The following is a 16,112-nucleotide window of genomic DNA, read 5'->3' as shown; positions in this document are numbered from 1 at the left end:
AATAGTATGCTCTGCTTGTCTCACTGAAGGAGACAAGGTCAGAATATCTGAATAGTATGCTCTGCTTGTCTCACTGAAAGCGTCAAGGTCAGAATATCTGAATAGTATGCTATGCTTGTCTCACTGAAGGAGTCAAGGTCAGAATATGTGAATAGTATGCTCTGCTTGTCTCACTGCCAAGGTCAGAATATGTGAATTGTATGCTCTGCTTGTCTCACTGCCAAGGTCAGAATATGTGAATAGTATGCTCTGCTTGTCTCACTGAAGGAGACAAGGTCAGAATATGGAAATAGTTTGATCTGCTTGTCTCACTGTCAAGGTCAGAATATGTGAATAGTATGCTCTTCTGGTCTCACTGAAGGAGTAAAGGTCAGAATAAGTGGATACTATGCTCTGCTTGTCTCACTGCCAAGGTCAGAATATGTGAATAGTATGCTCTGCTTGTCTCACTGTCAAGGTCAGAATATGTAAATAGTATGCTCTGCTCGTCTCACTGCCAAGGTCAGAATATGTGAATAGTATGCTCTGCTCATCTCACATCAAACTGAGTCAAGGTCAGAATAAGTGGATAGTGTGTTATGCTTGTCTTAATGATTCACATCCATGGGAGTCAGAAGGCAGGACTCTCATAACTTCAGTGTACCAGTAGATGCGGATCACCACAGTAGACCAGTTATGATCTGAAAAAATTAATTGTGTGTGACTACTATAACTGAATTTCTTCAATATTTACCACATGGAGACAAGTCTCACAAACAATGCCCACACTCACTCAATGGGCAGTCGTCTGGGGTGCAGTAATAAGCTGTGCAGAGTTGTGTCCCATTGTTGAACTATGATATGCTTATCATTGGTTCAAATCCCAGAGTTTCCCTGATTGTGATCCTTTGTTTATCGGCACTATATGATGATGCTGAGCTTAACGAGAAGGTTAAATGTTCTGCATTAAGTTTGGCTTCCCTTCCAAAGGTGCCAACCCCTGATACTGTTCAAAGCAGCATTAAAACTAATTCACTCACTCACTCACTCACTCACTCACTCCACCCAGGTCATGTAGTTCAGTTCACTTCCTGTGGGTCACTCACTGAGTGAGGGAGTGAGTGAGTTGAGTTTAACACGTCCTTAAATGGTATACCAGTTATATCAGGGTGTGCCAGCTTGATGTGGAAGGAAAGCCCAAAGTGATGCAGGTTTCAGATGTTTTAAATTTACATTTATTCCTAGGAAGATGAAGTAGCAGCCATAATGATAGGCAAGATGTCAACATACAAACAGCAACGCAAACACATGATGTATAATAAAAATGATTTATTCAATTTTTGCACAAAAATTATCGTATCAAATCTATAACTTACAACTATACGTTATTAATCTTAAGCACACATAACATGTTCAACATTGGATACTTAACATAGAGAGATGACCGCAACAAAAGTCCGCCATCTTGGTGAAGTTGAGGCTATCATCAGTCACATGATTGATATGAAGGGTGTTGATTGGTCGATAACAAAGGATTGTGGGATATGATGTAACATTCAAGATATGGTTTGTTAATTCTAACATAAGTTTGGCATGAAGTACCTGTGACCTATCAAACAATAGAATTCATTTAAGATTCAGATTAAACTTAAACAAATTTAACATTAATGAGCAGTTTTGTTCAACAGTAGACGCTCAAGTGGTTTTGTTGTAAAAGTTCACAGGGACATCTTGTCAAATCTATATTCATATGATCTATACTGACAAAAATGTACATCAATATGACACCATGACGTAAGTATCTAAATACTTATCTAACAAAGATTTAAAAAACAGATTTTGATCATTTATCTTTTTCACTTTTGATAAAATTGATCACTGCTAAAAAAGGGTTTACCCTGCATTTTCACCTTGAAATAAGTTAGTAAAGTATGATATGAGAAAAGTAAAACATCCATTGTGATTATTATTGCTCTGACCATTTGTTCGTTGTGCTTTGCGGCCGTCTACATACGCAGTAAGCCTTTACATTGTATCCAAATACGAACTTCTAAAATATATATTTAATCATCGCTAAAAGTGAAATGGAAATCTAAAATAGTCTATCCATTACAAAAATACCTGGTATATGAAACTACAGCAGTGTATACCTACTAAAGTAAAGGTATACTCAATAGAGCGTTCTCACAAACTGTATTAAAATAACCATTGGTAGAAATTACCTTAAAGTGGCCCCAATCTAGCACTATTACCAGATCTACTGTGGAAGGCAAGTTTAATCTTTTGATTGCAAAACTATCAAATTTAGAAAAAATATGTCCAGAATCAAAGGTAATATTTCATAATGTTTTAAAGGGGAGCTAGACTCACATATTGGCAGTCCTAGGATGTTATATACAATTAATGTTTACATTGATGTAAACGTAATGTTTATCAAACTACATAGGAACAATGTCTGTTTCACAATAATTACAACACCTCGACAGATACTGAAAATGGGAACATGCCCTCAATCATAGCTCCCCTTTAAAAAAGTAATTCAACGGTCACCTTCCATTTCAACAAAAACAAAACAGTTTATTCAGTTCCATGAACGAGTGTATATTTGGCAACTGGATTGAGATTTCAGATGAACGAGGTATTTGCTAGGCTATCTCTGTGATAACCCTAACATTGGAAGAACAGACAGCAGCACTCATGGTTGCTTCTCAAAATTTAAACATTCAAAAATTAAGTACACCATTGAACATTGAATTAAATACACAATTCGGGGTTGACATAAGGGAGGCTCATAATTTGAAGCTGAACACTTTTTGGAAAAACGTGAAAACAAATCTTTTGGAAAATGCAAAACAATAATACAATTCTCTGTCATTTAGAACAGATGCTGTTTTGGGACTCAAAGGATTATCCCTCCGAGTGCTGATTTACACTTGGATATTGAGATAAAACATTTGGCAGTATTTTAAGTAAAATATACATGTGACCTTTGATCGTGGTGACCTTACACAATTAGAATTTCTTCAATATCTAAGTACATGATTTTTGACACAACCTGTACAGATTTCATATCGCACTTATTATGCTAAAAATATAAATAAATTAAAACTGGTTTCATGATAATATTATAGTGCAATTCTTTACATCAGATCTTAGGTTTACATATGAGATTTCACTGACATAAATGTGAAGGATTAACAGTTTTTCAATCATTATGCGATATATTATTTCAGATTAGTTATTAAGAATGAATTATGAGAGTCATCCAACATCTGGTTGCTACTGGTTTCTAATCATCAATTTCTCTAACTTGCTCTGTTTGCGTATGAAAGGCATTGTTAATTTCATGAAATAAAAAGCATAAATTACAGAATTAAAGAAATGAAGCTGTATGAAAATTGCATGATTTATTGATCGTGATATAACATAATAACAAGAGTTCATTTTTTATGAATCAGGACCAGCCCATTACCCAATAGAAATGCATGTGAGTGAAAAAGTTCGAATTTTGCCATTTAAAGAACAAAAGCTGACTAGAGCTGACCAATAGAACCAGGCATTGTGAACAGAGGGGTGTCAGGTTGTCCAGTGGACAGTACCATGTTGAAGTAGGGGTGAAAGGTAGCTAAGATGGACTGTTCCATTATGGATATATGGGTGATGAATATTTGACAGGATGATCAATTATAATTGACAGGGACTGGTGTTTGAGATGAACTGAATCATTGGAGTAAAGAATGAGGAAGAGAGATGATGGTTCCTTTGGGATGAACATAGGGGTGTCAGGTTGTTTGAATGGATTAAACCATGAAAAACTGAGAGGTGACAGGTGGTTTGAATGGATCGAACCATAATAAACTGAAGGGGTGACAGGATGGTTCCAGTGGATTGAACCATTATAAACTGAGGGGTGACTGATGGTTTGTGGTTCAGAATATGCCACATGTCATGGTATCTTAATCACTACTAAAACGTTCATCGAGACAAATCATGAAATAGAGGCTCTACAATAGCACATATCAAAAACTGGGATTAAAAATTAAAAGAATATAACTTAAAGACAAAACAACTACATCTCCTAGCGTAATGAATGCTCCCTGCGGGAGAATTCATTTCTGTCATAGCAGTAGAAGCAGACACACAACTCAAGACTCCAACCTACCCTCAAACACATTGAGAAACAGTCCTTCTTTTTTTATATCTGGCATTGAAGGTTGAATGTGGAGGTTTATAATAAAACGTGGAGTTTAAGCAGCCTAAAGCTAAACAATAATACCCAGACTATTAGTCTATGCACCCACTCTACGCAGGGTCGTTGGTTTCAAATACAATACAGTATTAATAAGAAATGCACAAGTAAACATAACCCTTTGAAACGCTCAAATCGTCACCTTGATGCAATAGCATAATATAAAAAAGAAAATATTCCAACTGAACAAGTTTATGACAAATAACCAATAATAAAATTGAGCAAATTTGTGACAAATAAAATGATATTTAATGATAGTCATGGAATTAACATTCTGACAGCATTGTGTGACGGGAAACGTTGGGAGGAAGAGGAGGAAGAGGATGCTGGGAGTGACAGCAGTAATTTCGCGGACAACAGAATGAAGCTTTTCATGGGGATTTTATCAAGGAGCCAGGAATGTGTTTTCAGAAGGAAATCGACTAAGTCACAATGATGGGAGAAGGAACTGACACTACGACAAGAGCAAAACAAAGTTTAAATTTCATCAGTTTCAAATTTCCAATTGAAAAGAGAACATTGATGTACTTCAAAATCAATTTCAGTTTGTCGTTGAACATGAAACTGGTTTGTTCGAATGCAGTTCAAAATACATAATTGTCGTTGCTCTTTCTTGTCAATATATAGGAATCTACAGGCACCATAATCAACACATGCTAGTATACATTTCATGGTACAGTAGAATAGACATAAGAAAAAATAACACATCCGATAAAACGAGATCATCACCATCATGCACCCACCCACGTCAACAAAGTCATGTTATATAAACTCGTACGTCAATAAACAATTATGTTATAGGATTTAGCCCACAAACAGCGGACAGTCGTAGGGGCACAAACACCAATGCCCAATAAACACTTTAACATAAATACATGGATACAACTGTGAGCAGCATTGGCGACATATGACTTTGTCTATAGACATATACACCACACACCAGGTGATACACACCGTATCAGACATACATGTGTCACCTTGCACAGTCACAATAACTCGTTTCAGTCTTCTGAAGCCATTCCTAATTAATCTACACGATACTCCATATAGATATTTGACATTTTGTCTTCATAAATAATGGTCCTATGTTGATAAATAGTTGCTATGTCAAGACCAAGTGTCTAGTGGTTACTATGACGATTAATGAATATAAACATACTGATATGATACGGGCACAGTAGATAACACGATAACTCTCGTCTCAGGATAACATAGGGATAATATGGTTCACTTAGAGTTAAAGTGTTAAAAAACCTATGATAATATGACTTGTATTCATTCCACATCTCAACACTAACAAAATACATATATTAAAGTTGTGGCTTCAAAATCATACCCATTACTGATGTAGCTGTGATTGGTAACAAATTTATGTTTTTCAACTGATATATTTTCATATCTTTTACATGTAGATTTCAAAAATGTTCGAACTACTGTTCAGTATTTGAAAACAGAACAAATATTAAATTATGTTTTTTTTTAAGTTGGAACATCATAACTATTTGTCATCAATCATGGCTATCTGTTTTATTGGAGTATTGAGAATAGAATATTGGTCCATACCTTGAGACAGATTGAATGTGAGAACAACCTACTTATTAAACTACATCTCCGCCAGTGTGTACAATACACTCACATGAGACTGACCATTGGTCAATACTCAACACCGAGGAAGACATGATTGTATCATACTCATAATACACACTTGGAATCTACTGTGTCAACTACACGAGGTTCGATTAACGGAAGACGGACAATACTGCCTCTAGTGACGTAGGCCTCCTTCGAGATTCAGCACAATACAGCAGGGGAAGGTTGTCTAGCATCTACTTAGTACTGCCCCGTGATGAGTGCATTCAGTGCATTGTGACCTATGTATGTACACATTTCTATCACATTACAGATCTATCAGGGTTACCTCCCCTTACTGCTATTTCTAAAACAACATTCACATTTTGTGCACTGTTGATGCATGAATACATTAATCCAAATTTGGCACTTTTGTCATTTAGTTTATCATAATTATGCATTCAATCAATTTCTTCCAGAAACACACGGTAATTGCGTCAATTCCTAGAATACCACAGTCATGTGATAACGATTTATTCCATGCCAGTCATATTTACAGCTTCTTCAAATTAAATTACAGTGTTTGAAAGGGATTGCTCCCAAACATCCTCAAAACAAATTTACACTGCATCACACTCAATAAACCTTTCAACATGTGAAAACAAGGTCGTCAACAGAAACCAAGGTAGGTAACCCAGCTATAATCTTCATCTTCTAACAGCATAAGATTCAACAAAATTACTTCATAAGAGAAACTATCTCTCACAAGAGCAAACTATACTGAAGAAAGACTCTAGGTTTAAATTCTACTCAAAAGTTTAACAATCATCACACATATATGGCAAAGATAGGAAGAACTAAACTTTAAACAATCAGCAACCTTAACAAGGTAGATTTGGCACTCAATATTCTACAATAATAAACCCTTGCCCTCAACATCAGCAGCGTTGACAACAGTGAAATTGTGGATGTTAAGGACTCAAATACAACAGCACCTCGCCTACATACATCCGGTCCATCTGCCCGAGATCTACTCTGCCTCCGCAGCTGTCACTAACAAAGCCAAAACAAAACAAAAAGTCTACGAACAAAAACATCAATGCCAGCAAAAATGCCAAGATTTTCAAAACACAGTAAGTAATTATCTATCAAGTCTGCAACTACACATAAACTCAATGTGAGCTGATAAACCACTTGTCTGAGTACCTTTGATTTTTTTTACCAGCACTACCTAAAAAACACCTGTTAATATCTTAACACATTCAATTGAATATACGATTGCATATATCAAGGAAGGAATAATATGCATTGAATAGGCTTATCATGCTAAATTATTTTTTAAGATATTGATGTATAATTTTCATAAATATTTTTATATGATATTAATATATTCATAAAAGCACTCATATGTAACATTTCCAGAATAAAATCATCTTATTCCACTGTAGAGAGAAAACAGAAGTATCAATGTTTTTCATTATAAACAAATAAAAAAAGTTAAACATTTACTGCCATGTTTTATTTTATTTCTCCTAAAGGTGGAGCAGATGGACAGGGCTGTATCATAGTGACCGGCAGAGGTCAACAGAGCTAAGCATGAACCTAGGAACAGGACAACAGCAATATGGACTGAGAGAGGGGGTGCCTCAACCTATATTGGACCCAGAAATACATACAGAATGCCTTCACCGTCTTTACATGGCGTAGTAAAACCATAGGCAGTGTCAGAACTCATTACAGTGGTATAGGCCTAAACTTACTGGTATGTCAGTGGTACTGTATACAGTATACATGGGATAAATTACTGCATACAGTATTGTCCTATAATACTGATGTGCAGTATTGTCATGTCATTAGTACTGTATGCAGCATAGACATTGTTTAACTATTGTATACAGTATTGTCATGTGATAAGTACTCCATACAGTATTGTCAGATCATTTAGTACTGAACACAGTATTGTCATGTGATATAGTACTGTAAACAGCATTGTCATGTCAATATACTGTATACAGTATCGTTGCAGTATTGCATACGATGTCATATTGTACCGATCTGTATACAATGTCATATAGTGTATACAATGTTACAGATATACATGGCGTACCAGTAATACAGTGTTCCACAACAGGAACACTTCTACACAGTGAGAGGATAGTATCAAGTCATGTGCTCTGATAGACAGAGTCTTGTCGAGGTGCGGCCTAACATGTCTATATACAGGCGTCTAGAAGCGGGAGCTAGGTGGCACGGTGGCGCTGACTGCGTGGATGACTGGTCAGTGAGTTTCGTTGGTCAACTTTCCTATTGCAGTGCCTGGTGCTCGTCCTGGAATTCTCATGGGCACAGAGGGGACTCTCCTGGGGAATAAGTTTGAAGAACAAGGACGCATGTTGCAGGAGTTTGTGGCACCATGATCAGTAAACGGATGTCGTCATCCCTTCTGATGGGACTGTATCAACACAGTGAGATGTAGGCTAGTCTTGTTCCAAGTGGAACTGGGCTCAAATTCCGACCAGAGGCATGAAGGATTTTGGTTTCAAGCTTCGATGAAGTCTGTAGAAATTCCTCCAATGCTGCCAATGAAACCAGAAGTCTTTGAAGCAAGACCTCTAACAATGTTAGTCCAAGCACCTGTTACGACGGTAAGCCAAGCATGTGCCCTTTGCTAGAACTAGCTCAAGCACCTGCCATGATCGTGTCAAGCCAACACATGCTTTGTGGAGATAGTTTAAGCACTGCTCAGAGATGTCATCCAAGCCTGGCTTCTTTACATCAAACATTGTGGTATTAGGACAACAAGGTGTTCATATTTCAAAGCAGGTGCTCTGGCATACAATGGTCAAGACCACACCTCCTCCGTGTGACCGCTCACACCTCCAGGAGCAGCTTGAGAGGAGAAACCATAATGGACGACGCAGGCTAGGGAGTCTAAACAGATCTAGCACCATTGTTACATTATATTAAATATGCACTGTGGTAAACTACAATTCCTTGGGAACTATGTTGATGCGACCTCTTCTGCAACAGCACTTGTTCCAAAACTGGTGTTCGATGCATCGGTATACGAGGTGTCCATGCTTACATCGGAACCACCGTCGATGTCGTTCAGGTCACCGTTCTGAAGATGTTCCGCATCCCAGCTGGAGAGTTTATCATTGTGTATGGAATTACCGTTGTTAACAGGGGAGCCGGCTTCACCATTGCTTAGGCTGTTGTTCACTGGAGACGAAGATTTCAAGAACTGGCTGGGATCAAAGTTGGAATTGGAAGGCCCTGTTCCTTCTGAAGCTAAAAGGGAAAAAGCAACTGTTGTAAATATTGAATACAGTATTCTTATGCTGTTAATGAAGGTTTAAGACAGCTATTGGTCCCTCTGTTCAAGACTAGAGACAGCAGCTAATCCCTCTGTTCATGACTAGAGACACCCACTAGTCCATCTATTCAAGACTAGAGACAGCAGCTAATCCCTCTGTTCATGACCAGAGACACCCACTAGTCCATCTATTCAAGACTAGAGACAGCAGCTAATCCCTCTGTTCATGACTAGAGACACCCACTAGTCCATCTATTCAAGACTAGAGACAGCAGCTAATCCCTCTGTTCATGACTAGAGACACCCACTAGTCCATCTATTCAAGACTAGAGACAGCAGCTAATCCGTCTGTCCAAGACTAGAGACAGTTTGGAAGGAATATTTACGTAATATCTGCCCGTTATGAGTACATGATGAATTCTGGCGGTAATGTGAAGATTTTATGACTCTTCATTACATATACAGAGTTATTTCCCTTTGACTTACTGACGCCAGTGGTGACGTTTAAAACAGCCTACACTCCCTGACTGACATGTTGATTTGGCAATGTTGACTTCTACAAGACACACTAGACTGATGCGACACTAAGAGCCATTGTCAGTAGTATTTAGCCTGTTAGAATCATCATGAAACATAAGCACTTACATAGTAAACCCTCAACATACGTAGCTCCGGATTCTCCGTACCACACCCGTCTAACGTCTTGTCTCCGACTCCTCATCAATGCTTTGTACTCTGAGATTCTCAGCTTCTTTCCATCAACGATACATGTACGCTTTGGCCTTGGTCTGAAATAATAGTTCACCCAAAATGCAAAATATATTCCTTTCAAATTAAAACCAGCATTAATACATGTCTAATGCTTTTGAATACATAACATCAAATTATGTAAAACATAGAATTAATAAGTCACAGGTCTTAAAGAATTAGTGTCAATATGATATAAGTTGTGTGGAAACTAGCTTACCTGTATCTGTAATCGGGGTGGGCCTCCATGTGGAGTTTGCTGAGACGAGATTGTTCCTCATAATATGGCTGTTTCTCGGCATTGGACATCGCCTTCCATTTCGCTCCTGGAAGAAACAAGACTACACATTTAACATCATACAGAATCCATCTCATCACTCTGTTTCTGATATTATCAAGCTGTGGCTATAGTTTCTGTAAAGGACAATTTATAGATATCTGGAATCTGCTTTCAGACCAAGGTGGCCCAGTAGTTAAAGACAGTCTGAGTTTTATTCCCTTGCAGATTTATGGGATCTCCTGACTGTATGAGACGAACACAGATGCAGAATAGATTTGATTAATCATCTTTGTACATAATGTTATTGTTAAGAGTGAGTGAGTAAGTGAGAGACTACGGTTTTCACGTACCTAGTATTTTGGAGATGTTGGAATTGTGCATATCAGGGCAGGCCTTGAGGATCTTGCGCCTCTCTTCTCGGGCCCAGACCATGAAGGCGTTCATTGGCCGTTTCACATGAGGTCTCCCTGGCTCGTTCTTCTCACGCTGTGCTCGGATAATCTTTGCACCGAACATCTTACCTGAAATTAATAATTACAGGTCTGATAAAATATATTGACAGCAGAAATGAAATGGTTAGCAAGATAATCTGAATTAAGCTTTGATGTCGAAACCAGATGGAGCGTAATGGTGAGGGACTCACTCTGTAGATGCTGAACGTAGTTCTGGCTGTCTTCATTAGAGATGGGCATGCTGGAGGTGTCCTTGGCGCCGCTCAACTGCGTCAGTTGTGGCATCGTCGGTGATGGCGTGCTTGCATAGAGTGGTACATGGTGAAGACCTGGGAACACTGGACCACTCACTGATGCCGCTAGTTGCCGTGCCAATGCTTCCTGTACGTAACTCTCCTGGGAAGAGACAAAAAATGTACACATGAGTCCAGATTTCAGACGTTCAATGTCAGGTGACATGTAGATAGTTCCAGATTAATAGTGAGTAACAACCATGGGGACGAGTATTCTTTGACACAAGCAGCTAGCCTAAAGACTGTGTCTAGTAAAAAATAATTTGGTCTATAGCTTAATTAATGAGTGAGTGAGTGAGTATGGTTTTACGCCGCTTTTAGCAATATTCCAGCAATACCACGGCGTAGGACACCAGACATTGTACCCATGTCGGGAATCGAACCCAGGTCGTTGGCGTGACGAGCGAAAGCTTTAACCACTAGGCTACCCGACCGCTCCCCTAGTTATTGAGGAGTGCTACAGAAAAGGAAAAGGAAGAACACGATTGGGGTAGTTGGCGCATATGTCCTTTTAACAAACTGCAAAACACTAACGGATAAAAATTGTTTCAGTAGTGACTGCAGTACAATGAATGCTTGACAGTTTCCTTACTTTTTCACTTTCGGATGGCGACTTGGCGCCATTGAGGGTGTGAGCATGACCTCCGAGCGTGAGACCGGGGTAGTGTGCTGGGATGCCGAGGTATGGGCTAGTGATGTACTGAGCAGGGATGCCAAATGGGGATCTCAACCCAATCAGGGAAGAGATGTCTGTCGTTGGTGGTGTTTGCGCTGTTGGCTGCTGATGTTGTTGCTGATGCTGTTGCTGATGCTGCCTTTTGTGATTGCTATGAGCGGGAGGAGGTGTGACGACGGGCTCCCTCTTGATAGAACGACCATGAATCATACTCAAGTGGTCGTCGGACAATCGGTCAAATTTGGCCTCATGCTTGGGTTTGGTCAGGTTGAGAGGTGCATCTTGGTCTGTGTGGTTCATTGGCAGTGCAATGTGTCCACTGGGCCACCCTGGAGTCGAACCCAGGACTGGCATGTGGGGGCTGGTCTGTCTCATTGTGGGTGGGGAGGGCAGGGTGTGGCGAGCCTGGGGGTAGGGCGAGGTTGCCAGCTGGGGGGACGTTGAAGGCTTGTGAGGCTCACTGCCCTTCGGGGACGATGCCTTTGGAGAGGTACGGGCCTGGTTTGGAACTGACGAAACTGAAACACAAATAGCACCTTTATAATTACACATCTAGCAAGGATTAAATAATTATTAAATATAAAATAGTTAAAAATGAAACACAGGGTAAATTGTTGTAAATAATAATTATCATTACTCATAATAATGTCTGGAATAGTAGGTCTTTTTTAAAGGTTGTTATTCACAAATCATCATCAGTATTTTGGCATTTCTATCACAGAATGAGCATCATCATCATCATCATCATCATCATCATAACTAGAAGAGGTACATGAGCTGTGTTATTAACTGGAATTAGTTGTACTACAACCTCATCTGCTGACAACGCGCCAACAGAAGCCAGGTGCAGTAGATGTTATATAGCCAGCTTTTAAAGCAATTTGCACTCTGTACACTGTCATGAAACACGGATCTCGTGTATTGTGCAAACCGAGCAGTGTTCAAACACATCAACAGGCAGCAGTAGCAGCAGCAGCAGCGATGATGACCAAGGTATAACATATGGTGGGAATGCAGTGAAGTACAAGGCTTGTTTATGTACCAGAAGTGTACATTAACAATGGAACATGAAGCACCAGCTACCCTTGTGAGGAGAACGACTTTGAGTGATGGGTCATTAGTACCCAACATTACAAGACACTGCTTTGATGGTGGATATGAAAGAGGAAGCGTCTGATAAGGAGACCCCATAAAGCCTCGGAAACATGTGATATCAATCTGTATCGGCTAGCTACAACACTAATACATTGTTGCTACTGCCAACAGAGATGTAACGTGGCATCTACATTTAAAAACTATTTCAGCTACAATGACAACTAATGCCATTGCCATAAGTCCCAATGCTACAATTGTTGCTGTTGTTACTTCTGCTGTTTCGGTTACTATTGCTGCTGTTGTTACTACTGCTGTTTCTGTTACTATTGCTGTTGTTGTTACTACTGCTGTTTCTGTTACTATTGCTGTTGTTGTTACTTCTGCTGTTTCTGTTACTATTGCTGTTGTTGTTACTACTGCTGTTTCTGTTACTATTGCTGTTGTTGTTACTACTGCTGTTTCTGTTACTATTGCTGTTGTTGTTACTACTGCTGTTTCTGTTACTATTGTTGCTGTTGTTACTACTGCTGTTTCTGTTACTATTGCTGCTGTTGTTACTACTGCTGTTTCTGTTACTATTGTTGCTGTTGTTACTTCTGCTGTTTCTGTTACTATTGCTGCTGTTGTTACTTCTGCTGTTTCTGTTACTATTGCTGTTGTTGTTACTACTGCTGTTTCTGTTACTATTGCTGTTGTTGTTACTACTGCTGTTTCTGTTACTATTGCTGCTGTTGTTACTACTGCTGTTTCTGTTACTATTGCTGTTGTTGTTACTACTGCTGTTACTGTTATCATTATTGTTGCTGTTGTTACTATGGCTATTGTTGATATTATTGCTAGTGTTGATGATATTGCTGCTGTTGTTACTACTGCTGTTTCGGTTACTATTGCTGCTGTTGTTACCACTGCTGTTTCTGTTACTATTGCTGCTGTTGTTACTTCTGCTGTTTCTGTTACTATTGCTGCTGTTGTTACTACTGCTGTTTCTGTTACTATTGCTGCTGTTGTTACTACTGCTGTTTCTGTTACTATTGCTGCTGTTGTTACTACTGCTGTTTCTGTTACTATTGCTGCTGTTGTTACCACTACTGTTTCTGCTGCTGTTGTTACTACTGCTACTGTTTTCACTAATGCTATTCCTGTTACTTTTGCTTCTGTTGATACTAAAGCTACTGCTGTTACTGTTATCATTATTGTTGCTGTTGTTACTATGGCTATTGTTGATACTATTGCTAGTGTTGATGTTATTGCTACTGTTGTTACTACATCTTCATGTCCTACAGCAGCTTCAACCATCCCCTCCTGTTACAAGTTGTCACTCCGCTGCTATTTCACATCTCAACATCACAAATGTCACAAGATGACCAAGAGTCTCTTATCAATGTCTCCACCAGATCAAGATGTCTGAGAGAGTACCGGCAACGACCCCAAGCTCCCTTCATACACCATGCTTAGTGAGATAACTACCAACACCTCAAGTTATCAAAACATTCACAGATACATAAGCAGATAAGGCAAAAACTGAGGTCTCGGCCATCGTGTGTCTTCCATGGTTCAGCCAATCCAAGAACAGAATCCACTTTCTGCTAATGCCACAAATGATTCTGCTTGCACTCCAAGCAGAACATAAACATCTTATTATTATTTTGAAAGACGAGCAAAAACTAAGCCGTTCGAATTTTCATAAGCTTAGGACGAACCATAAATTTGCACTAATTATTTCAAACAAGGAGTGCAGTTTGAAAACAAAGATATCTTCTAGTTTGTCTGCTTGTATTTTGCCATTTTGTGGTTTTTCTTTTCTGTTAGTTTTCGATTTTTTGGTGAGTCAGTATACACAGTTCCGGTGTATGGAGTTGTTGTATGACAGCTGGGATGAAACTCGAGCAGATATATCAGCAGCTGATTGGCTAGAAACAACACTCCCTCATCCAATCATCATATCATGTGTACTTCTTCAAATACACCCTGTTTTTTCAACACGGTTGACACTGTCATTTGCCTAACTGAAGGACTTAGGTTCCTATCTTGCCAAACAAAACATGTTTCTTGTGTCAAACACACATCTTGCTTGTTATACAAATTCACATGGGAGTTTTTTCCACAGACTTTTTTTACCATGGCACTTTTACAAAATACATAAACAATGGTGATTGTTTCACCATTTCAACAGTCTAATTGGACCGCGAACAGACAATCTTGAAACATTTCCGACTGCACGACCAGACGTCTTAATCTCTGATCATACCACCATTGAAATGTCCATAAAGTTGAAAAGAAACTTATTACAATTTTAGGGGTAATTGATTATATTTATGAGCCAAATTCACAGAATACTCCACGAGAGATTGTTTGTTTCTGATTCCCAAACAAAGCACATACTGTTTTCCTGTCACATATAATGATCCAGTCTTCAATTTATGATATGTTTTGTTTATTTTCTTTCAGACAAAAAGAAACTTGTAGTCCAGCCCAAATGACTTGACAGGCCTGTAGCGACCATTCTTTCGACCAAGAATCAACATATGGTTTTGTCATGAGAGGATTGCAGTTCTTAACAAAGACCAATTACCCTGTGTTTATGGATAACTTTGAAGCAGAACAAACATCTGAAAGCTGCTACAGGCTTATTGTGGTGTGTTTATGTCGTGTATCCTATTCCTACCATACCAACACCATCCCGTCAGAAACAGTTACCCAATGTTAAACTATTCCCCTACTGCTTTCAATGACAAGTGCAGGCTGTAGAATATTGTCTTTACATTTCGGCCGTCAAACCGCCATGATTTCTAACCATACGTTCTGCACGTACAATGACATGGAAATTTATGTCCTAATTCCCCAGTATACAATATGTCATTTTCATCATTTGTTAATTCCGAAGTGTGTAGTTACGCTTTCTTTTCGGAAAAATCAACATCAATTTCCAAAAACGTCTTAAACCAGCAATGCATAAAACGATTTTGTTATGGCTTCTATATGTGCACTATGCAAGTCATCTAAAAATACCCTTTTCTTCCACATACTAGGAATCACAGAGTGCATTTCTGATGATGGGTTTGCAATGCCGGATGCCTCCCAAATGATGCATGCAAATGAAACCGTATTGTTTCCTAAGCCGTTCACAAGCATACCAGATTCAAGCGTATTGAATTTCAAAGGCAAACAATACCCATTTCAAGCAGGTCTTTTTAAGGCCACCTTGCTGGATTGGATCTAGGAATTGAAACCAAAGTTTGAGCAGCAACTTGAAGAACAAACACTTCTAACTCGGCTGACAGGCGATACAAAATAACACTTTTCAAAATTTCAAATTTAACCTCTTGTGTTCAGATTTGTTTTGAGAGAAATCATGAGAAGGGGAAGAAAAATACAGCTGGTCGGCAATTAGAAAGCTGGGAATTTCAGGGAACTGGTACAGTCCCCAATTCCTGCAAGTGGACCAGCCAATCTGCC

The 16,112-nt window shown here is 38.9% G+C and overlaps 1 protein-coding gene across 7 annotated transcripts in view; it reads right to left on the bottom strand.

The window, feature by feature from the left end:
* Nucleotides 1-1,293: 1,293 nt before the first annotated feature.
* LOC139466724 (transcription factor SOX-13-like) overlaps nucleotides 1,294-16,112 on the bottom strand; it is a 247,890-nt gene continuing 233,071 nt past the window's right edge. For all 7 annotated transcript variants that reach the window (XM_071248378.1, XM_071248381.1, XM_071248376.1 and 4 more), the window contains 6 exons: nucleotides 11,478-12,079; nucleotides 10,784-10,988; nucleotides 10,491-10,661; nucleotides 10,081-10,186; nucleotides 9,759-9,901; nucleotides 1,294-9,088 (listed from right to left, as the gene is read on the bottom strand). In XM_071248378.1, coding sequence (XP_071104479.1) covers nucleotides 8,799-9,088; nucleotides 9,759-9,901; nucleotides 10,081-10,186; nucleotides 10,491-10,661; nucleotides 10,784-10,988; nucleotides 11,478-12,079 — 1,517 coding nt within the window. In that variant the 3' untranslated portion in view covers nucleotides 1,294-8,798. The remainder of the gene's footprint in view (nucleotides 9,089-9,758; nucleotides 9,902-10,080; nucleotides 10,187-10,490; nucleotides 10,662-10,783; nucleotides 10,989-11,477; nucleotides 12,080-16,112) is intronic.

Source organism: Haliotis cracherodii, unplaced genomic scaffold, assembly GCF_022045235.1.
Source record: "Haliotis cracherodii isolate W230 unplaced genomic scaffold, xgHalCrac1.p SCAF_19, whole genome shotgun sequence".
Taxonomy (NCBI): domain Eukaryota; kingdom Metazoa; phylum Mollusca; class Gastropoda; order Lepetellida; family Haliotidae; genus Haliotis; species Haliotis cracherodii.
The sequence above is the reverse complement of the archived record's forward strand: the minus strand, read 5'-3'. Positions and strand labels throughout refer to the sequence as shown.